This window comes from Acomys minous (assembly GCF_964271855.1).
Source record: "Acomys minous genome assembly, chromosome: 15".
NCBI lineage: Eukaryota > Metazoa > Chordata > Mammalia > Rodentia > Muridae > Acomys > Acomys minous.
The window spans coordinates 55432403-55457671 of NC_140497.1; the positions used below are offsets into that span (position 1 = coordinate 55432403).

The 25269-nt window shown below is 39.8% G+C and overlaps 1 protein-coding gene across 1 annotated transcript in view; it reads right to left on the minus strand.

Moving 5' to 3' along the window:
• LOC311585457 (uncharacterized protein) overlaps nucleotides 1-25269 on the minus strand; it is a 101260-nt gene that overhangs the window by 63682 nt on the left and 12309 nt on the right. The window contains exons 2-5 of the mRNA XM_084760674.1: nucleotides 18495-18621; nucleotides 18237-18297; nucleotides 15021-16867; nucleotides 14529-14766 (exon numbers count right to left, since the gene is read on the minus strand). Coding sequence (XP_084616800.1) covers nucleotides 15571-16867; nucleotides 18237-18297; nucleotides 18495-18621 — 1485 coding nt within the window. The 3' untranslated portion in view covers nucleotides 14529-14766; nucleotides 15021-15570. The remainder of the gene's footprint in view (nucleotides 1-14528; nucleotides 14767-15020; nucleotides 16868-18236; nucleotides 18298-18494; nucleotides 18622-25269) is intronic.

A 25269-nucleotide genomic window follows, 5' to 3' on the forward strand; every position in this document is an offset into this window, starting at 1 on the left:
TTCATGCAGACTTGAAGCTGATAGGGGAACCAAAAAAAAAAAAAAAAAAAAAAAAAAAAGGTCATCTGTCTGTAGTTAGTGACGGCTTAGCAGGATATATATTTTTACAACTTAGCCAACTTCTTTAAGATAACACCAAGTTTTATATTATTTTTACAAGTGTAACAAATAATTAGGAAAATATTTCATGGGGTAGGGTAGGACCTACCCAATTCCTCAGTCTTAGGAATATGAACCGAGTTTGACACTGACCACAAAAATGAGGGAGCAAAAATGAGGAATTGCTTTCCTGAAAACTGGACTCTGGAGGCCACCTCCTTACACAGACAGGAGGAGTCCAGGCTGGCCTCGAACTCATAGCAATCTGGCTGCCTCTGCCTCCAGAGTGCTGAGATTAAAGGCATGTGCCACCTCGCCTGGCAAAAAGGCAGATCTTTATCTGGGCACCTCATCCATAAAGCTGCTACATAATGTTGTCCTATTACCATATATTTGGATCATATTTGTTCTTGTAAGTCAGCATAACCCCCTTCACCAAGTTAATAATAAATAATAACATTTATCCCCTGTCTATAACCATTGTTTTATATCTGTGGCTTTGTCCTGCCACCACAATGACTATTGTAATTGCTGACCAGCTTCTAACACAGCTGACACCACTCCCTTCCAATCTTGGGGAACAATTTTATTCTGTGTAGTCTAGTTACTTAATACCTGCTTATTGAATGGGGAATGCATTCCTCAAAATCAATAGACATTTTAAAACACTGTAAGTCTAACATTCCGTTTGGATGCCATGTCATCTCAGCACCATCATGACCACCATCATTAGCAGGCATATGCTGCACAATTACTGGGAAGGATGTTGTTATCTATATAGCCCCAGGCAACTCATCTGGCAGCACACTTGGCTCAAGACTAACCTGAAAGCATGCTGCTCTCTCAGCCCAATGCCACATACAGGGGCTTGCGTCCATGGCAGCAAAAGTGCATGGAGCAGAAAGGGGGAGATGACAATGTGCTTCCCTCTTCCATCCTGAAGGAAACTCCTGCTGCCAGAAACTAAGCCTGAACTATCTCCTTTCTCCGGCACTTTTTGTTTTCCAAGAGCTCCAACCTCTGCCTGCAATCTCTTTCATTGCACACTCTGTAATTCTTTCTAAAATGAGACAATTGAGAGACACGTCCATTTTTCCAATTTCATCCACTTTTTGTTTCTTAGACCTCTCGATATCCACTCGTAATTTCTCCAAATGTTCAGTCATCCTTCCAACCTTTAAAAAAAATAGTATACAGGAAGATAAAACAAAAATAGAAAATCCCTCTGGGAACATAACAGGAGAAAACTGTGAGGCATTTGTCACCATTTTGCTGACATCATGAAAGAACATTGTCATACCTTCAAAACCTGTATTTTCCTCTACAGATTAGAAACTAAGTATCCCATTATGCCTAAGTCATTCACGGACACCAGTTTTAGTCTTACAGTTTTAAAAAATGCTACTTAATTTAGACTTCTTAAGAGCCTCTACCTCCCTTCCAATCCCCTGACCTTAGTTCAGAGAGAAAGAAGGTTAGTAGGGAAAAGGGAAGCCATCTACTTCCTGTTGGTTAAGATCATTTGGGTTTTTGGAGGGGGGATATCAGTCTCAGTCATCTGAATTCCAGAAGTCCAGTCAAGCAGAAAACAGCATTGTTCTCTTTTAGAAGTTGAGTCTAATTGACGTATGGTTTTGTAACTTGGACACCAATAACTACCTGGTCATCTTAAGTGTCCAGAATGGTTTGTGGGAGAACAGGAAGATACAGTATCTTTCTAATGACTGGTTAAGATTACAATCAATGGAGGTTTAGGCAAGAGTAAAGAAGGTGTTTTCCATAGAATTCTAAAAGTGAAGTTTCACGGAAGCAGGACGTTATGAGCCTCGTGGGTGAGAAACACTCTTCAGGCATCATTTTATAGAGTCTATCATAAACCCATTTGAGCATTCCCTCTGCAATTTCACATTTTGTTACCCGATGGCTCCAGTGCTTGGTGAAAACTGCTGCCACTTCATTTAAAGCAGTCTCTCCTGGTTACTCTCCTGGTTGAGTGTCTCAAGTTTTCCTTGTCTGTTTATGAAGGCCTCAGAATCCACCCCCCATTTCAAATATATGATCTTGGTTCATAATTTGAAGGTGAGAAAATATTATTCCAGCCCTCCTGCAATCAATGTTACATTTGTTTAATATTTACATAGTTAGCTTTCAAAATAACTTATTATAACAGCGCATTTATTACGCATGCTGCAATCTTACATGCCTTGTGGATGATAGAACACATGATCACTGCATCTCCAGTAATTTTCACTGTGAAAAGGAAATAAAAAATAGCTTTCACAAACTGACAAATTCATATGCTTATAAGATAAAATTTTAGGAAATAAAATCCTCATCATTGTCTTTGTATTAAGAACATTTTGTGGCAATAATTCATTACCAAAGCATCTATTTGTTACAATAAATTTCAATGTACATTTAGTGGTATTTGATCAGCATAAAAGCACTAAAAAGAAAATGCCAGCTTGCAAAACCTTACCTATCCATGTGTATAGTATGTGCTCGTTGAGTCTTATGGTAGTTAGATTTTTTAAAAGATGTATTTATTATGTATACAGTGTTGTGCCTGCATGCCAGAAGAGGGCATCAGACCTCATTATAGATGGTTGTGAGCCACCATGTGGTTGCTGGGAATTGAACTCACAACCTTTGGAAGAACAGGCAATGCTGTTAGCCTCTGAGCCATCTCTCCAGCCTCCAGTAGTTAGCTTTTTGTCAACTTCATTTAAGCTAATCATCTGGGAAAAGAAAACCTAAGTTGATAAAATGCATCCCTAAGATTGGATTTTAGAAAAATGTGTTAGGGGCAATTTCTTGATTGATAACTACTGATGAGAGAGGACTCTTCTCATCCTGCATAATGACAATGTGGGGTGGCAGTTCTGGGAGGGATAAGAAAAGTACTTGATGGGGTGGAGACAACGCCTACTGAGTTCCAGCACACACTGCTCTTTCGGAGACCCTACCACCTAAATCAGGCAGCTTAAAACCACATGCCACGGAATCTGCCATCCAGCCCAGGACCCCTTCCTCCCCATCATTAGAAGACTGGCTAAACTTATATGGCGGCCAGAGTAGAGCTCTGAGAGTAGACAATCAAAGTCTGCCACACCCAAACCATCTATTGAAATAGTTTGTTCAGACTGGCTTTAGCAATGTAGACTTAGTAAGCTGTCCCTTTCTGCCCTATTTGAGTCCTGTGCTGGCTGTACAAGGGCTTTAGAGTGCACACCAATTGCTTGAGTCATTGCAAATGGAGGCACACGCCTCGCAAGCGTGTGAGGGTTGATTGCCATGCGAACATGTATGGTTAGAAAGTAAGGTAAGGGGCTAGAGATGTAATTCAACTGGTGCAGCACATGTCTTGCAAGCATACAGGCTTAAACATACAGGCTTGAGATTATTCCCTTGTGCCCTCGTCAAAAACTGCAAACAGCTGTGTGCCTTTGTAATCTCCGCACCAGAGAGGCAGGGGTGGGTGGATCTCTGTGGTTCCCTGGCTAGTGAGAGAGTTTCAGCTTCTAGCAAGAGAGACTGTCTCAAGAAACAAGATGGATGGTTGCTGAGAAATTAAACCTGAGGTTGACTTCTGGCCTCCATACACATGCACACACATGTGCACATATACCTGTACATATACACATCCCCCAAATATATATGTGCACACACACACATGCGCACATGCCCGCGCGCGCGCGCGCGCACACACACACACACACACACACACACACACACACACACACACAAAGGATGAGTTGATTTCTAACTTAAGTATTTGAGAAAAACAATACTATAACACCACTAACATAACCCAGCTGTCAACCCCAGGGAATCAGGGCAGTCTAGGCCTGCAGAGTATCAGTTGTCTGTGTCCCCTAACATGTGTTCTTAAACTATCATCAACTTCAAGCTAGAGTCTGGGATAAAAAGATTCAGGTCTGGGGCTCTGCCCAAAGAATACAGCTGCCCGCAGCAGTTTCTTCGCCGTACAGTTGGCCACACCCTTGGAAATCCATTCACCGCTGTCTCCTCCCTGTTATTTTTTGTGCGATTAAATATTTAACAAAGAAAAAAGAACAACATGTCACAATAGCTCCAGGGAAATACATGCCATTAATTTGTATCCTCAGTTTTAACCTTTGTTCACGTGCACATGCACAAGCACACACACGCACGCACACACATGCCAGGCATACACACACACACCAGGCACACATGAATACATAGGAACACACAAAATGACAATAGAAAGATAATTTTTTTTGGAAAGAAAGGTAGCTGAATGAGAGTCTGGGGACTTAGGAAGTAAGAAGCATCCCTCCGTGGTCTCTGCTTCTCTTCCCGCTTCCACATTCAGACCTTGCTTTAGTTCTTACCTTGGTTTCTCTCCATGGCTGGAGTGTTTTTGTTTTGGTCCCAAGTGTGTGATGGGGGACAGACTGATGAGACAACAGGTGATGTTTTTATCCACTTGTAGAGGAACCACCACTTGTCCGGGCTTGGTCTTTGCCAGCTCAAAAACATCTTAGTACGCACTCTGAGAGAGAGAGGGGGGCGGAGGGAGGGAGAGAGAGAATGCCCAAAATAAGAGGCTGAGCCTTTTGGTCTCGGGATTCTTTCCTAGGTTTTGGCTGTTCATCGCTCCACTTCGAGATGCTCCTAGAGAGAACTGCTCCAGAGAACTCTTTGAGGTTCTGGCTACTGCCATGGATTCTGGCTGCTGCTCCGGGTTCAGGCTACTGCTGATTTGCTGGTTTGCTGTTTAATGGGTCCTGCCAACTACTCCAGTGGAATTGCTCCCAGGAATTGAGTATAAGAAAGTCCTCACCTCCTGTTTCTATTAACCTCTTCTCTCTCCTATCTAGGATAGTTGGGTTGGAAGGGAGATATAAGGCTTAAAGAACCCCCCCCCAAAAAAAGTAAGATTGAAAAAGTTAGAAGCCTACAGAGTGTAATAGTGAAGTGTAAGTCTAGCAATCACTTTCCAGTTGATTTTGGTTATGATATTTATCACAGTAATAGAAAACAAAGCAGAAATTGGAACCAAGATCATGGGAGTATTGCTGTGATGAGTCTGGTACTGTTGCGTATGTAAGGACTGTGTAAGTTTCATCTTATCACCTCTTCCTCCTCTTTGTTTCTGTGTGTGCGATGTGAATGCATGTTTTTATGAATGTCTACATCCATATTTGTATAACATGTGTATCCATATGTCTGGAGGCCAGAGATAGAGTATGGTTACTGTTTTATTTACTGTCCTCTTGATGTGAGGAGAGTAGGAAATGAAAAAAAATCTTTTTTTTTTCTATTGCATGGCATCGCATTTGTGGACAGCAAACATGGAGTGGATGATTCCTTAAAGAAAAAGTCTAGTAGATTTCAAGTGGAAAGCTGGCGCTACACATCAGGACTGAGCATAGCCTGCAAATCTAACACATAACTGTCATAGCTGCCCATTGGCAACATATTCTCTAGTATACAGTATAATTTTCCATTGGTCTTTGTGTGGCTTGTGCTTTCCCAAGCCTGGCTCTATGCTGATGCAAATTTACAAGGGACATAACTTCGAAGGCTAATTTTTTTTTAAAGAACCAGATGCCTTTAGTATATACCTAGTGTTGGAGGCACATGGTTAAGAAAATTCTTCAGTCTTCTCTGGAGACAGTAAGTATATTGCATACAGGAAAATGTCCAATAAAAAGTGAAACTAACACACACCATGGAACTCTGTTGCTAACCTCCTTGGTATAAATTGAATAAATGTGGCAATCCCATAAGGGCTCAGTGGCTATGGAAAGTTGTGGATGCCTCCAATTTGTTTTATGCCATGATAACTAAAATTTACATGGCATTTCTTTTTTTGTTTTTTAACGAAACTGTTATTAAAGAAAGTAGCCACATCATTTGGCTGCCTCCATTGTGATGAGGTCACCATCCAAGATGGGAGCAAACCACATTGTTCCTCTCTGCTCAAGGTTGCCTCTGCTTTCTAGGAAGCTGATCCCATGCCCCATCAATTACAGGTCTCTGTAGGATCCACACATCTCACAGGTTAAAGTGCAGTTACTCCTATTTCTTTACAAAAAAATGGGGGTCTTTAGTTAGTATGGCACAGATATAGGAGGAGATGATGCTTATGGCCTAGGAAAGTGGGCCTAAAATAGAAAAGAAACAGAGAAGAGCATTCCATGGTCTTAAATAGAAACAGTTGAGTCAATGTGTCTTTCATATGAACTGTACCCGTGGAAGCCAGATATTTTTATCTATGTGTTTTCTCTTCTCAGTCCCCAGGTAGAAGAGGTTGCTTGGCCCCATTACATTCCAGTTGAATATTCTGTGGGCAGAATCCAGAGGATCTGTGGCCCTATATGTGGTCCAGAACTTAAAACACTTTAAAACAAATTAAATTAGTTCATCTTCATTAAAACCGCAATAGGTTTTTGCAACTGTTTTACTCAGAACAGCAGTACTGCTTAGGATCTTAACCACACCAGGAGACTTCATTTGTCCATCAGACCTGAAGCAAGGAGTCCCAGGTTCTCTCAGGCAACTGGATGGGGAGAAAACAAGGGATGATGCCATGCTCACAGGGAATAGATAGGCATTCAACAGATGTTTGAAGGCCGCATATTGTTCAGTCTCTCATTAGCCAAAATATAGCAGGTTGTATTAAGGGAGACTGTAGCACAGCTAGAGGAGTTGGTTTCCTGTTAGGTGGAAATGTTTCCTTTTCTACGTTTCTTTCTCTAAATTTTCTATCTCTCTTTTACTTTTTATCATTTTCTACCTCCATTATTTTCCCATCTTAGTTTATTTTGTGCTTAGTGCCTTCTTATGGAGTTTTCCTGCATACAACTTTCATGTCAAAAATATTACTCAACCCCCAAGATAATCAAACCACCAAAAGAACACTTCTCTGTTCTCTGCAGCATTTCTTACCTTAGTCTGTGCACAGAGTGTTCTTGTAATTTCCTTGAATCAGCTGTCACGGGGATGACCAGAGACTTCTATCCCACAGGTTTCTCTTGCTGTCCCAGAGACTTCCAGAACACAAGGCAAGAAGTTAGATGCTGGTGGGAAACATTTAACCTGGGAGGCCATCTTAGGTGGTTCCTCAGGTGATATATGTTTCTCTGAACTGTAAAACCTCAGACTAATCGAGGAATTGTTACAAACAATTGTCTGGACAAGACAAACTTTTCTCTTATTCAGGAGGATATGCTCATGAAAGCAGAACTCACTCTGTTGGTGTGAATGAGTCCCACAGACCCATGGACAGTGGCACTATTGTAGGTGTGGCCTTGCTGGAGGAAGTGTGTCACAGATGGGTGGGCTTCCTACTGGCTCACTGTCTCATACTGCAGACCCAGATGTAGAACTCTAGGCTTCTAATCCAGTACCATGTCTGCCCATCTGCCAGCAAGCTTCCCTCCATGATGATAGTGAAGTAAACTCCCATGAAATGATTTCCTCTGAAGAGTTGCCATGGTCACGGTATCTCTTCACAGCAGAAGAAACCCAATCAAGACACCAAGACAGGAACTATATTTTGTTTTTATCCTAAGATATGTGGTGACTGGTGTTTCCCTAATTATCTGCGGTTAGAGCTCACAATCTTATTGCCTCGGTGAATCTGAAGAACAGGAAATGAGGGAGGACTGTGGTAGTGATACTGCTCCAAGGAGAGAAGCGGCAAACCCCAGGTCACAAAATATCTGGAACACAGGATAGAGCCTCTAAATAAACCCTGTCACTTACGGGCCCACTGAATAGAACAGGCCACTACAAGTGAAGTGACTACTAACAAATGTACATTTATAAATAAATAGATCAATGACATTGAGTATACATCAGAGAAACAGTATCAATAACATTAATATCAGAAAAGGATGGACAAGCTGGTTAAAGTGGCTCATGCTTTTAGTCTCAGAACTCAGGGAGCACTAGTGGCCAGTCACCTGCTCAAACAAGGACGTTAGTGCCATTAAGGAGAAGGCACTGGCTCTTCATTATAAGCAGAGGAATGACATCTTAAGGATAAGAGCCCACTCAGCTAAGCCTCAATTAATAGAATCATTTAAATTACATTATAATCCTATATCTTTCCTCCTTTCTTGCCACCACTCCACTCATTTCCAATTTTTCAGCTAACACCTTCTTCTTTGTCATTTTTGTATATACATATGTCTGTATAAGTATGCACAAATATATGATTACCTCACACCAAGGTTTTTATTTTTTATTGTGTGTGTATATAGTTTCAAGACTTGCCTTATAACCACATACTGGATAACTTGTTGGGCAATTAGTACCTGAATGAGACTAAATCTCTTACGTGATGGAGAATTCCACTCTTTAATTATGAACAGGAGTTCGATCCCCTAGTGACCTAGGCTGTCTTGGACAGGAAACATTGTCCAGATTAGAAAAAATAGGATGAAGAAATAGCTCAGCAGTTAACAGCACTGAAGACTCTTCCAAAGCACGCAGGACCCATTCCCAGGACATATACGGTGGGTCAAAACTATATGTTACTCCAGTCTCAGAAGAATTTGATACCTTTTCCCCGCTTCTCCCATTACCAGGCGAAAACGTGGTAGACAGACATAAATACAGGCAAAACAACCATACACATAAAATAGTAAAAACACATTTCCTTAAAAAGAAAAGAAAAATGCAACTTGTAATATAAAACTTATTTTTCTAGCTGGTCATGTGGTGCTCAGGTAAAAAGGGTGTAGTGATTATCTTTCGGGAGTAAAAATGTCCCAAGGTAATAGTTGCTTGCTGTTTGTACATCTGCTTAAAAATATGATCCAGGCAGGAGAACAAAGGTAAGTCCACAACAGGTTCTTAAATTGTTAAGAGTTTATAGAAAGTGTTTCCCCAGGGTTCTCTGAAGAAGAAACAGTGAACTCAAAAACTTGGGCGAAGTAGGAGGGAAGTTACAGGATCATTATGATGCTTTTAGATCTGAGAAGCTTCCTGTAACTATTTGAGTTTGTGGCCTTAGTTAGAGATAGTTTAGGCCCCCCCCCCCAACATGAGAGAGAAAAGTTAAGCCGAGGTTATGAAGGATGCCTCAATGCTCAGAAAAAGTCAAACTAAGCCTTCTGCTCTGCTGCCCCAGCCTGTGTAAATGCAGGTCACAGATCAGTTAGCACAAGAAGCGTTTGATAGTCACCACATAGTTCCTTGTAATTCTCCCTGGAATCTGTTCAGCCGTATATTGCCAAAGGCTCCAGACTTTGTTTTGTCTTACCCATTTGACTGTTGGTCTGCTTTATGGCAATCATATCAATTTTTGTTTCTATGTCTATAAATTTGTTTAAATTTTGTTCTCTGTTTTTTATTCTGAGAAAAATGCCAAACTTTCCATGCTGGCCATTAGTTCTAACTCAATTCTAAGATTCTCAAAAAAAAAAAAAAAAGACAACAAAAACTGATGGAACACCCAGGCCCTTACATCTGGATGGTTCCTGCCTAGATCAAACTGGCAAAAAGCCCAGGGCCACTTGAATGACGTGCTATGAGCTCTGTAAGGCCAAAAGCCTCAACACAGTGGGTACAAGGTCACTACCCACAAGAGGGAAGACTAGGTGGCTGAGTGATGAGAGCTAATGTGGTGGGTCTTTCTGGGGCTTAAGCAGTGACCAGAGGAAGCCACTGCTAGGGTCCCTTTCAGCCACAGTCACTCCTTGCACTTCTTGGCAATGGGCTCTGCACAACTTCACTATGGAGGATGCATGTGCTCAAAGCATTTACAACAAGGGCTTGTGTGTAGGAACATCCTGGGCAGGATGCCAAACTCAGCCCTAGTTTCTCTATTGTCTAACACAAGTCCTGCCTTTAGGGGTAAGATCCATTTAGTTATAGTAGAAAAATTAAATTAATGAGAACTGTAATATGCTAACCAGGCATGCAGCAAGATGCTCCTCCCTTGAAAATACACCTAGAAAAAATAAAGGTTTCGTCTGTTTTACTACACATTTGTTTCTGACTGGGTTTAAACTTACTGAGTTCTATATATCTTGGAGATATGTGAGTGTGTGTGTGTGTGTGTGTGTGTGTGTGTGTGTGTGTGTGTATCTTAGTTATAAATTATTGGTTATTGGATATGGTTAAAAATCTGTAACAACTGTAACAAAATGTTAACTTAACCTTGTAATTTAAGGTTAAAGTCATTCTGAACAACAAATGACATAAGTCAAATGAAAGAAACAGTTCTCCATAGGTACTTTAAATGGCAATAATTTTTTTATTTAACTTCCTGTTCTACTGGATTTATAAAGATAAGATTTAAAGCAATGTTTTTAATGAGATATTGAAGCTGCACCTCTACCTGAAACGTTCTTGCTGGCAGCCAAACTTTGTAACTTATAAATAATACACTTGACATTGATTTTAAAGACACTAAATTGCTAACACTGTTAAAATTTGACTTTATTTTATTTTTAAAAATATGCCCTCTATGGTGCATTTTATTAAAAATATGGTTATGCCCTTGGTCACTCAGCTGCAGAAGGGTTACGGCATCCTAAGACTCACTCAGAATACCTATGCTCAGGTGAATTGGAAAGATCCTCTTACAGGAGAATGGCAAGGCCCCAATCAGTGTTAATATGGGGATGAGGGCACGTTTGTGTTTTTCCACAGAATGCTGAGAATGCTGGATGGTTAGCGGAAAGGTTGGTGCATTTTGCTGAAGTTGAATATAATGGTGTGGATAATGGGGGTGATGTGTCAGGTGATGGAGAGCTGTCCTGGACCTACATTCCAGATCCTCCACTTTCACATCCTGACTTTGGGAAGGACGAGATATCAAGGTCCCGGCGAATGATGAGTGTGTTGGCAAGACCTCCCCTAGAATGGTAAATACACAGCAACCATCAGGATTTAATTGCTCAGACTTTGGAAGAGGGTTACCCATCTGTTTTGCAAAATACACTTCTCCATCTGGTTGTGTTGGGGTACATAATTATAGTCTCCTTGGATGTGGAGGAATTCACACCAATGCAGAACTACTACTTCCCAAAGGTATTTTCATTGAGGAAAAGAATTCTTAGCAAAAATTTTTGCCAAAGACATGATACAGCATCCAAATTTCATTATGGAAAAGCTGTCTAGGGGACAAATCATTACAATATAATGTGACTAAAAGCAACACACTTCTATCAGGTAATCAAATAGGGAGTGCTGAAGATTAACCTCAGACAAATATGGATAATGGGGGAAAACACTATCTGCTGAACTGGGGTGGTCAGATTCAGGACATCCTCAGATGTACCTATGGAAACTTGCTGTGGCCATGGGCCAGATAGGAGGCCAAAGAAAGGACTGCCATAGAGTCCTGGATGTCCTATATTGTGAATTGTTAGAGCATGTGTCAACCCACCTTATGTTTTGCTATGGGGGAATTTCTCAATTGCTTTTGTTGATAAATACTTTAATGTAAGCTGTGTTAATTGTACAATTACTACTTGGGTTTCTGAGGTACCTACTGGCACTCAAGTTATGGTATTTCAGCACCCCTCCTTTGTCATGATTCCAGTTAAATGTTTCAGGATTTTGGTATAGTGAAATGCGTTTACAAGTTTGGAAGAGCAATGAGATGCTTTAAGTAGACCTCGGAGAACAACGGGATTAATTGTTGCTGGGATTTCTGCTTTGATTAATCTTATAGCTACAACTACCACCACTATAACTGATTTGCCTTAAGAAGTGCAAACTGCCTCTTTTGTGAATCAATTGCCTAAAAATGTCATGGTGGCACTTGGAACTCAAGAAGATATAGACGTTAAATTAGAGAATAAACTAGATGCACTGTATAAGATGATACAATTTCTAGGAGATGAAGACCTAGGAGTAAAAGTTAGAGCTCATTTAAATTGTCATGCAGACTATGATTGGATTTGCATTACTTCTAAAGTGTATAATGAGAGTAGATATAATTGGAATTCAGTTAAGAATCACTTTTATGGAGTATGGAAGAGCACTAATGTTTCCTTAGACATAATACATCAAGAATTTAAACTTAGAATTTTCTGAACCACTTAAATTTGATGCAACTAAAACAACAGAAGGTATTGTTTTTAATTTTTCTTATTATAATTGATTCACATTACATCCTGATTATAATCCCCTTATTATCTTCTTGTTCCCACTCTCCGTTTTCCATTCTCCATGTACCTCTGACCGGTGAGGTCCATCTCCTCCACTGTCTGACCACAGCCTATCAGGTTTCATCTGGATAGCCTGTTCCCCTTCCCCTGTGTTCCAATTTGACCTTTCCACTACAAGGCAGTGATCAAATCAAGGGCACCAGAGTTCTTTTGAAGTAAGACCTAATGATTCCTTGGATTACCTCAGTGTGGTTCATTATGTCTCCCTTTTCACTTCTGATTTTATTTGAATATTCTCTCTCTGGCTTTTAGTTAGTTTGCCTAACGGTTTGTCTATTTTGTTGATTTTCTGAAAGAACCACCTCTTACGTTTTATTGATTCTTGAATTGTTCTCTAATTTATTAATTTAAGCCCTGATTTGAATATTTCCAGCCACATATTCCTTTTGGGTGTGTCTGCCATAATCTCTTTGGCTAGCAGTCAAAGAGAGGTAAGATCCATTCAGGTACAAGTCAACCTAAGACATGTAATGAATAATGAAATTCACGAAATGACAGGTTAAGCCATATATCCTGAATTGGACAACCAAAGATAGACACAGGCACTCTAAGCCTTAGCTAGAAGGCGGTGGCTTTTGTAAATATAAAAGGGGAACTGTCCAGAACCACTCATAAGGGCTGTCTGTCCATAGGCATTGCTCTCCTGCTCTCTACCCCAGCAGAATCATCACACGAATTGCTGAGACCATGCTTAAACAAGATGTTCTGCCAAGTATACACCCAAGGTCCTCAGATTTTTCTTTCTTCTTAATCCTCACTTCCTGATCTAGTATCTTTTCGATATTGTCAGAGTGCACGTTGGGAGATATTTTAAAGAGACACTGAACCTTTTAATTTCTAAAACACTGTTGTATTTTTAAATTTTGAACTGTGTTACCATATATCATTAACATAACATCTTCAGAATAAGGTGTAAAGGACTGAATGGAATGTATGGTTTTCTTGTAAGCAGGGGTCAGCAGTGATCACTAGGTTTTTGTCAACATAATAAATGCTAGACTTCTCTGGGAAGAGAAACCCTCAGGTGAGGAAATGTATATATTGGCCTGTAGGGAAGGTCTATGCAGTTTCTTGAATAGGGTTTGATGTGCTCATGTGGGAATGCCACCCATGAGCAGGCAGTTCTGGGAGGTATAAGAACAGTCCGTAAGCATGAGTCTTCAGAGCAAGCCAGTAAGCAGCATTCCTCCATAGTGTCTGCATCAATTCCTGCATCCAAAATTTATCTTCTGCTTGAGTTTCAGCATTGGCTTCCCACAGTGATGGACCATGGTCCCAAAGTATAAGCCAAAAAAATTCCTTTCAGCCTCAAGTTGTTTTGCTTATGTTCTTTATTACAGTAAAGAAATCAAACTTAGATGTGACCCCCCCCCATGTAAGTTTTGGAATGTATGCGTCAATGTGTGTTTGGTGTCAGAAAATGTGGGTTCCTTTTTTTCAGGAGGTTGGGCTGAGAATATGGTCACAGAGTTTTCTTCAGCCTTCTGGAGACTAGCTGAAGAAGGCTTTGTCTTGAGAACTGGTCATGAAGGTGGCCTTCTGGGCATGGAGGGAGCCCAGGGCAGCCATGTTCAGTCAGGTTTGAGACAATGGCAATCTGTGCCCATTCCAGCAGGAGAAGGGAGCCTCTGATTTGTGAAAAGCCAGATAACCTACCACACTTGGTAAAAAATAAAGACAATCGAGAGTCAAAGAGCTAGGTTTTAATTCACTAAGCTTAATGATACAAAAAAAAAAAACTCAGAGTTATGGACGGAAAAATGGGAAATATCTGCACCCCTATTCCATATGTTTTTTAATGATTTTATTTATTTTATGTATATGAGTGTTCTATCTGCACGTATGTCTGCATCCCAGAAGAGTGCATCAGAGATTATAGATGTTTGTGAACCATGTGGTTGCAGGGAATTGAACTCAGGACCTCTGGTAGATGCTCTTAACCATTGACCCATCTCTCTAGGCCCTGATCTGGGTTTTTAAACCTAGGGTAATTGAATTGCAGGAGCCACTCCCAGGACACTTTCTCGGGCTTGTCTCCAGGGCACCTTTGATATGTTTTTCTTCCAAGAGCCAGCTTTCGACACATTTTGTGTGGGTGAGGGTCTGTGCTTTGGTCCTTGCAAGGAACTAGCCTTTTAACACCTTTGGGCCTGGTGGGTTGGTTTGCCATCATGGGATACAGCTCACCTATGTCTGACCATGAAGCTTACTGAAGCTTATAGGAAGGGCCTGCAGATAAGGGCCCACAATAAAACATTTTATGATTTATCATTTACCATGTATGACACTGGTTTTTATCTGTTATCCTTTGTTATGTAATCCTGAGTGGATGGCTTTCAGTTTCCAAGCCCTTTCACCTCTCACACTTCTCTATATACCTATGGAGAACTAGGAAGGGATATATACACTACAATGTGTGCTGTGGACATGTGTTGTGTGGATTCAAACTTGGGTTTTCACACATTTGTTGTAAGCCCATATCCCACTGAGCTAAATTCCTAAATGAATTAACCTGGTTAATCAGATGAATGTTCTTGACCTTGGAAAGATGTAGAAAGAACACACTTTAGGGAGTAATATTCTTTAAAAAAAGAAAAAAAAAAGAGGAAAACACCCCAGGAGGTGCTAATATTAAACGGTAGGATATAAATCATTCTGAGAAAGTTTGGATAACATTATTAGATTTCATGGTATGAGGCTGGTGATAATTGATCTGTGCAAATGTTTTACCACATTCACTACATTCATAAACTTTCTTCCCTATGTGTTTTCTGATAAATTTATCACAAATTGATTACATTCTTTTTTAATTTTTAAAATTTTACATATACATTTATAACATTACATGTACATACAATAAACTACCTATAGCAAGAACCTTAGCAACAGTAGGCAGTGCATAAGCCTCATAAACATTCTCTTGAGCATATATTTTTTCATGTTTTTAGAGATGACCTTCTTGTGAAAATGCTTTACCACATCGATTACATTCATAGTGGTTCTCTCCGATATGAATTCTTTCGTGCTTTTGAAGAAGAATGTGACCCTCAAAGGCTTTACCAGGTTCAATACATTCATGAAATATTTCATGCCCTTGAAGAGTAGTGTAAAATATGGCTGTACCACATTGATATTCATAGGGTTTCTCTCCAGTATGAATTTTTGTGATTTTCAAGACTATTGTGATGTAAAAGCTTTACTGCATTAACAATTTTCATACGGTTTTTCTTCACTATGAATTCTTTCATGCGTTTGAAGGTTTCTGTGGTGTGAAAAAGCTTTAGCACATTTATTTTTTTTCACTGGGTTTCTCTCCTGTATGACTTCTTACATGCCTATCAAGTTGAATGTGATGTGCAAAGGCTTTACCACATTCAATACATTCATAGGGTTTCTCTCCAGTATGAATTCTTTCATGACTTTTAAGAGTACTGTAACTTACAAAGACTTTACCACATTCACTACATTCATAGGGTTTCTCTCCAGTATGAATTCTTTCATGAATTTTAAGAGTACTATGACATACAAAGGCTTTACCACATTGACTACACTCATAGGGTTTCTCTCCAGTGTGTGTTCTTTCATGATATTGAAGACTGTTGTGATGTGCAAAGGCTTGACCACATCGATTACATTCATAGAGTTTCTCTCCACTATGAATTCTTTCATGCATCTGAAGACGACTGAGACGTGCAAAGACTTTACCACACTGATTACATTCATAGGGTTTCTCTCCACTATGAATTCTTTCATGATTTTGAAGACTAGTCAGATAGGCAAAGGTTTTGCCACATTGACTACATCCATAGGGTTTCTCTCCAGTATGAGTTCTTTCATGCTTTTGAAGGCAATTGTGATATGCAAAGGCTTTACCACATTGAGTACATTTATAAGGTTTCTCTCCATTATGGATTCTTTCATGCCTTTTAAGATGACTGAGACGAGAAAAGGCTTTACCACATTGAGTACATTCATAGGGTTTCTCTCCAGTATGAACTCTTTCATGCCTTTGAAGATGACTGAGACATGGGAAGGCTTTACCGCATTGACTACATTCATAGGGTTTCTCTCCAGTATGAGTTCTTTCATGCTTTTGAAGGCAATTGTGATATGCAAAGGCTTTACCACATTGAGTACATTTATAAGGTTTCTCTCCATTATGGATTCTTTCATGCCTTTTAAGATGACTGAGACGAGAAAAGGCTTTACCACATTGAGTACATTCATAGGGTTTCTCTCCAGTATGAACTCTTTCATGCCTTTGAAGATGACTGAGACATGGGAAGACTTTACCGCATTGACTACATTCATAGGGTTTCTCTGCAGTATGAATTTTTTCTTGCCTTTGAAGATGACTGAGATCTGTACTACACTGAATACATTCATAGGGGTTTTCTCCAGTATGCTGTCTTTCATGATTTTTAAGAATACTATTCCATACAAAGGATTTACCACATCGATTACATTCATACAGTTTTTCTCCAGTAGGAATGCTTTCATAATTTTGAAGACTAGTGTTATGTACAAAGGCTTGATCACACTGAGTATATTCATAAGGTGTTTCTCCAATATGACTTATTTCATTCCTGTAAAAGTAAATAGCAAGTATATACTTTTTACCACATTGATGATAGAGATGAGGTTTTTTTTTTTAATGTACATGACTTAATTTTACAATTTGGTCTAATTAAAGAAAGGAATCAGATCTTAAGGTTTTGTCTCCTGCTGTTTTATTCATAGGCTACCTCCTCATTTTTAGTTCTTTACTGTGTTTGAAAATATCTATGAACATTAGAGCCTTTAGTATGAAGTTCACATTTATACATCCCTTTTCTAGATGAGTTTTCACATCTTTGAAGAGACCTGTTAGAACTCAGGGCTTTACCACAGTGACTGCATTCAATACATTTTCCTGTAATGTCCTAACTCACACTACATTTGCAAAGTGAACCAAGATAAATAAAAGAATTTCCATATTCTTTCTAGTAATAGGGCTTTCCCTTGGTGGCTGGTGAATGTATTCCCAATGAAGTTGGAAACTCAATTAATTACAAACATTTATATAACATTCACAAAGACTCTCAAAAGGAGATTCAATCCTACCTTCTAATCATTCTGGGAGAAAGAGAGGTCCTGTGCTTCTTTCCCTATCCCTTCTGCTCTCACGGCTTGTATCTAATGTCACCTATAGTATATGTATGAAAGCAAGAGTACCAAATAAATGCTATCCACACTGCACTAATACAGTTTATCTTTATGTTCAACATAGACATGTACTAGAAAGATTAAGGTTTCTCCACAGTAATATTCTTGACTCTCATAAACTGCTCATTAAACTTTAGTAAGTCACTCCAAGTATATGAGTAACATAGGACTTACTACACACTATTTGTTTATTGGAAAGTTTTGTACATATATTTATTATCTAATCTATATTTGTGTTTATTGCAATACCTGGGGCATAAAACTAAAAGAATTGGCAATTTGACGGGCATGATGGCACACACCTTTAATCCCAGCACTCGCAAGGCAGAGGCAGGTGGATCTCTGTGAGTTCGAGGCCAGCCTGGTCTACAAAGTGAGTCCAGGACAGCCAAGACTACACAGAGAAACCCTGTCTCAAAAAAAACAAACAAACAAGCAAACAAACAAACAAAAGAATTGGCAGTTCTACAGAGTAAGTTTCAAGTGGTGAAGATTAAAGTGGTGATAGCTGTTAAAGCATTGCTTCCTTGTCTTGTTTCTTAAGGAAATACCTTGTAAACATGGATAAGCTACTTGACATTGAGGTATATTGTACTGTATAATTTACTAATCATTGTACATTGTATATAAGTACATTGATGAATGTACTTAAAGCTCTGCTTATTTACACTGTTGTGTTTCCTGAAACTTCCAGGATACATTCAAATGTCTTCAAAGGTACATCTGTAGCAGCTGGCACATGAAACTCACCTTCCGTGTATATGAGAATTTTGAAAATATTCTTCAATATTGTGGTCTTCCCATTTATAACCTAAAATATATTACCAGGAAATAAATATTATTGACAAGTACTCAAAATGTAAGTTACTATCCTCAGTGAACCTTAGAGTTATGCCTTATATCTCTACCACATTCTGCTTCTTTCACAATAGAAATTACAGAATAGCATCAATAACCCAGAAAAACTTTCCCCCATATTTTAAAAAGTGCAATAAAATTCAGTCTTACCTATAGCAGTAAGGTTACTGTAGGTCTCCTGCATCACTTCTTTGTAGAGACTCTTCTGGGAAGGAGTCAACAAAGCCCATTCCTCCGGAGTGAAGTTTATGCAAACATCGTCATAGGTCACCACATCCTAAAATATTCAATAGATGTGTACAACAGATAGCTTAAAACAGACAACACTGTCAATATATACTTTATTGACAGTAAACTTATTTAATTCATGTGCTTTGCAAACTCATTCATGCCACCCAAGTTCTATGTAATCATGAAGTCATTTTAGGACAAAACTGAAGAGGTTCACCCATGTCATTTCGAGGATATAGCCTTGAAATAGAAATGCCTATTAATAGATATATAGATATTGAAAAAGAAAAAACAAACAAAACAAAGCCAATCATAATGAGAAGACATCAGAGAAATTATATGGCCAATTACTAACTGAAAAAAATCAAAACAAAGCAAACAAAAACAAAGGCATGCGGGGTTTATTGGTGCACGCACTCAACCCCAGCACTCTGGAGACAGAGGCAGATGAATTTCATTGAGTTGGAGGCCAGCCTGGCCTATGGAATGCATTCACAAGGACAACCTGAGGCATACGTTAAAACCTATGCTCACTCCCCACCCGTCAAAAACACCCAAACAATCAACCAACCAAAGAAACAAACAAGATAGACAAAAGCACTGAAGGTCTCACTGCAATTCTTTAGAAAAAAACATGTATTTTCTCCAGTTCTTCATTGTTTCTCAGAAGTGTGAATTGTCACAGTTTATCCTGTAAGATTAATAAGATCTTACAAAAGGGAATGCATATTCAAACAGCTTGTGATGGACAGGTGAAAATGTAAGCAATATATATGTATGCCATTAAAAATATAACAGGACAGGACAGGACAGAAGACATGGGCCAAGAACTAAGAATATTTTCTGGTATCCTAGAGAAGATGAGTTCAATTGCCAGTACTTAAATGCGGGCACACAACTATCAATTAGTCTGTGTTCAGAAGTTCTGAGACTGTCTTCTGACTATTCTAAGCACCAGACACGGAACATGCATGCTTACATTCAAAAGACTCATTTCTGTGTCACTTATTTATGTAATAGTGGGCTGGGGGTAACTGCTATATTGATTCATATGATTATTATGTTTTTAATTTTTACTTTGTTCACTTAATATTTGAAGCCTCATTCTTTTTCACTTCCTGTTCCAAACCTCTCTTCCTCCCCCTTGTCCCCTCTCATTCTCCCCATGTCTTCAGAAAGGGGAAGATCTCCTCCCCTTTCATCTGACCTCAGCCTATCAAGTCTCATCGGGACTGACTGTATCTTCTTCCTCTGTGCCTTGGCGAAGGCACTCTGCCAGGGGGAAGTGAACAAAAAGTAGGCACCAAAGTCCTTGTCAGAAATAGCTCCTACTCCCCATATTATGGGATCCACGGGGGAACTGAGCAGAGGGTCTAGCTCCTCAACTATGCATGATCTTGGTTGGTGCAGTCTCTGAAGCACCCCCTCCTCCACCTGGACTTGTTGGGTCCATTGGTCTCCTTGTGGGGCTCCTGTCCCCTCCAGGTCCTTCTATGTCCCTACTCTTCCATGAAACACCCTGTGCTCCACCCTGGCTCTGAGTCTCAGCATCTGCTTGCATCTCCCGCTGGGTGGAGTCTTTCAGAGGACCTCTATGGTAGGCTCCTGTCCTCTTCTGTTTCTTCAATGGCTTCCAATATATAGTCTATTTGCTCTTCTGAATTAGAATTAAGTATTCTCTCCTTGTTATTTAGCTTCTTTATATCTATGTATTGTAGTGTGGTTACCCTATACAATGTGGCTAATATCTGTTTATAAGTGAGTATATACCATGGTGTTTTTCAGGGTCTAGGTTTCCTCACTCAGGATGATCATTTCTAGTTCCATCTACTTGCCTGAAAATTTCATCCTCCTTTGGGTTTTTTTTTTTTCATTTTTCATTATGTTTCTTTTTAACATGCATTATTGTACATGAAGATAATAAACTACATTCAGCAGGAAGAACCATGAAACAATCAGGAATTATAAAAATGTTACATTCATAGTGGTTTGGTTATTTGTATTTGGCAAACTTGAAGTAAACATTTTCCTATGTTGTTGGGTCTTAATTTCTGAATGAAAATCAGTATCTATCATATCTCATCTCTATTAACTTAAAACATCTAACTTGATCTAAAAACATATTAATTCCCAACCAACTAAGCTTAATTGTAAGACTAAACTATTTGGTCTTCAACTCCATGAGAGACTTGAGAAGGAATAAAACTTAAATACCTGAGTGAAATGGAAGTGCAGGTCAGCAGCTTCCAAAATGAAAAAAATGACTGAGACAGTCTACTGCTGAACAGTCCCCGAACACTCTATAATGTTGGAGTGTTATCTTCAGCCTTCTGGCCCAATATATCTGACAGACATATTTGCGAGGCAAGAACTATTGAGGACTTGCTTACGCTGTCTTGTCAGATGCTGAATGAGAATCCACCTTAATTGTTTTGTGCATCCCACACACCTCATACAATTTTGATATTACAACTGTAAAATGCTTGTGAGAAATTATGTTTTTAGAACAAAACAAAAAACAAAAAACTGGACACTGACACTAGATCAGACCTGACAGGATTCTTTCCCTTCAGCATGCTGAATGCTGACATCCTGCATCCTCCATGTTCCAGCCTCAAGTGCCTCAGTTGCTGTTACCCATCAGAACAGAACAGCAGCTGGGACAGCCTTGTAGAAAGCTTCTGATCCCAATTGGTCCAGCATTTCAGACTGCCCCACACAGGCCTCCTATTAAGCCTGGAGTTCTCAACATTTAGAAAATGGACCACAAATGCTATCCCTAGCCTTCTTAGCCATTTTCCCCAATTTTGGGGGTTGCCCTAAATCAGCCTAAAGAAACCTTAAGAGAATGACAACCCATTTCCTCTAAGGAAGTTAAGTGGGGTTCTGTTTGTTCTCTTGGTCTACAGATGCTTATTTTCATCGGGAGTTGGTTATAAGTTATTATAGGTCTTATACAGAGAGAAAACTGGCTTGGGCTCAGGAATGTCTCTCTTCTCCTTTATCTTTCTCATAGGTAAGGACATAGGTTTCAATCATGAGAGATGGAGAATATAAGATTTCAAAATAAGGTCAAATTTCAACAGTATTTATCTACAAATCCAGTCCTACAGAAAATGGCAGAAGAAAAACTCCACACCAAGGATGTTAACTATGTCTATGAACATACAGGAAATTTATATTTTCACAGCAGCAAAACTTGTCCTGTCTGTCCATATATATTCAATAAAATATGTGAAGTTCCAGCGAGGGCGGTATGACAACAGAAATAAGTGATGGGAATATAAAATGGAAAGGAAGTGGTCAAAGTACCATGAATTACAGATGATGTATCTTAGTACATATGAGAGATCCCAAAAGTTATTCCAGAGAACTCTGAGAGTTGATAAATATCTGCTGCAAAATGACTAGAGACAGAATTACATCAAAACAAAATAGCAGTAGCTCTCCTATATACAAATGAAAAATGGGCTGAGAAAAATATTTTAAAAATACAACTCACAACAGCCACAATTAATATAAAATATTTTGGGGTAGCCCTAAGCAAGCAAGTGAAAGACTTGAATGACTGTACTGTTAGAGAATTTTCATTAGATTCTTTAGTGAATGAAACTGAAGACGACATCAAAAGATAGAAAGATCTCCTGGGTTCCTGCATGGATAGAACTGCAGTCAAAATTGCAGTCCTGCTAAAAGCAATCTACAGATTCAGTACAATTAACATGAAATTTTCAACACAATTCTTCTCAGACCTTGAAAGGACAATACTCAATTGTGTGTGGAATAACAAAAAACAATCCTGAACAGTAACAGAATTTTTGGAGGTATCACCACCCCTGATTTCAAGCTGTACAACAGAAACATAGCCAAAACATCTCATAAAAAGAGACATACCAATCAATGGAATCAAACTGAAGACCCCCACACTAATGATCTTCAACTAACTGTACTGGTCTAACTTGATATATGGATTGAGAAGAAAAGAAACAGAAAATTATTTATCATCCTGCAGAAAACTCAATTCCAAGTGGATCACAGAGCTCAACATAAAACCAGATGCACAGAGCATGACAGAAGAGAAAACAGGAAGCACCGTGAACACACTACACAGGAGAAGCTTCCAGAACAGAACACCAATCATGCAGGCATTAAGATCAACAAATGAATGAGACCTCAGGAGACTGAAATGCAAAGAACACCAGCAATAGACAAAATGGCAGCCTACACAATGGGAAAAGATTTTTATGAAATCCACGTCCAACAGAGGGCTAATATACAAAGTACAAAAGGAACTTAATAAATTAGACATCAATGTCCAAGAAATATTTTTAAAATGTTCAATATCCTTAGCCTTCAAAGAAACACAAATCAATGCTATATTGAAATTCCATCATCGACCTGTCAGAACAGCTAAGAGCAACACAGTAAGTGACAACTCATACTGGCAAAGACGTGGAAGAACGAGATCACATGTTCATTTTTCTTCTGAGAGCACACTTTACAGCCACTATGAAAATTAATACGGTGGTTCCTCAGATACTTGGGAATCAAGATCTCAAGACCCAGCTTTACCATTCCTGGGCATAGACCCAAAAGATGCTCCATCCTACCACAAGGACATTTGCACGACTATATTAATAAAACCTTTAGTCATATCAGGCAGAAACTGGGAACAGCCTAGATGACCCTCAATAGAAGAGTGGATGAAGAAAACATGGGATGGTTAAATGATGCTGTATTGCTCAGCTCTTACAAAAAATAGGATAAAGAAATTCACAGGAAAATGCAAGGAACTAGAAAAATTTCATCCTGAGTGATGAATCGTATGAAGCTGGTGGGCTGCTTGGTCTTTCTGTGGGTCCCCTACCAGTTAAAGCTGGGGTGTCTCTAACATGGACTGTTTCTTGCCTCTGGATTCCTGTCCCCTAGCAAGGTCATGATGTCTGTCCTCAGTGGAAGAGGTGGCACTAGCCTGATGAAACATGGTGTGTCAGGGCAGGCTGGTAAGGCGGTTTCCCCTTCTCTGAGCAGAAGGGCAGGGGGAGAAGAGGGAAGTGGGTGGGATGGTGGGACTGAAACAACAATCATGGAACCAGCATGGGTCTGCACTAGGCCCTCTGTGTACCTGCTGTGGTTGCTTGGCTTGGGTTTTTTGTGGAAGTCCTAAGAGTGGAGGTAGGGGTGCTTCTGACTTTCGACTGTTCATGGAACTCTTTTCGTCCAATTGGATTGCCTTGTCCAGCCTTATATATGCTCATGTCTCTTTGGCTATGGGATGTGTGTGTGTGTGTGTGTGTGTGTGTGTGTGTGTGTGATTGTGTGTGTGTGTGTGTCCCCTGGAGGTGGAGATACAGGCAGTTGAGAGCCACATGATATAGGTCCTAGGAACTGAACTCTGGTCCTCTGAAAGACGATCAAGTCCTCTTACCCACTCAGCCATGCCTCCAGCCCTCAGATTCCAGTCATGTGTTGCTGAAGGATGAGCCATCACCTCTTTTCTAACAGTTTCTAACCTCTTTGTAAAACTTGTAAGAAAAACCTAAAAGCAGAAAGCAATGGTCAGACCATCTAGAAACCAGACCTTCATTTTCCCCCCACACATCAAAAGCAATGTGGGTGTGCACACTGGATAGTGATGTTATGAGCTCAACAGTGTCCCACACCCTTGGCTGCAAAGCCTCACTCTCCCTAAGGAATCCACAATCAGAGAAGTTTAGCGGCCAAGAGACATTACCCAGGTCACCACACAGAGGGAACAACAGTCTGTTTCACATTCCATTCCAGTATCTGTAGCTCAATTGGCCTGCTACCCATGACATGAGCACAGTAGGCCTCACATTCACCCTGGTATGGCTGCTGGTGTCCCTCACAGCTTCCTTCTATTAGTGCATATGGTTGTTAGGCCTTCCCAGAATCTCTCCTAAACTAGAGTCACCCACCGGGTCACATGACAGTAGCACATCCCCTACTGGATGAACAAGGATCACATGACTAGGACAGCACAGCCTTCCTAGCACACCCTTTTGCCCTCGGGTCAGATAAGGCCCTAGCCTGAAAATTTTTATTTCAGTCAAAGTTCTTTCAGTCTCCAAAAGCACTTCATGTTCATCTATGAAGACATAGGGTCCCTTGTATGTATGTGCCACTTCATACACAATATCTCGAGGAGACATTTTTTGGCTTCTCACCATTGGAAAGTCCTGTAGCAACGACTCTGAGATTCCCTCTTACACCCATCAGAATGGCTAAGATCAAAAATTCAAGTGACACCACATGTTGGCGAGGATGTGGAGAGAGAGGAACACTCCCTCATTGCTGGTGGGAATGCAAACTTGTAAAACCGCTTTGGAAATCTATCTGGCACTTTCTCAGAAAACTGGGAATAGGGCTTCCTCAAGACTCAGCTATTCCACTCCTTGGAATATACCCAGAAGATGCTCCAGCACACAACAAGAAAATTTGCTCAACCATGTTCATAGCAGCCTTATTCATAATAGCCAGAACCTGGAAACAGCCTAAATGTCCCTCAGTTGAAGACTGGATAAAGAAACTAGGGTACATTTACACTATGGAATACTACTCAGCTATTAAAAACAAGGAAATCTCGAAATCTGTGGACAAATGGATTGAACTAGAAATGATCATACTAAGTGAGTTAACCCAGAAGCAGAAAGACTCACATGGTATATACTCA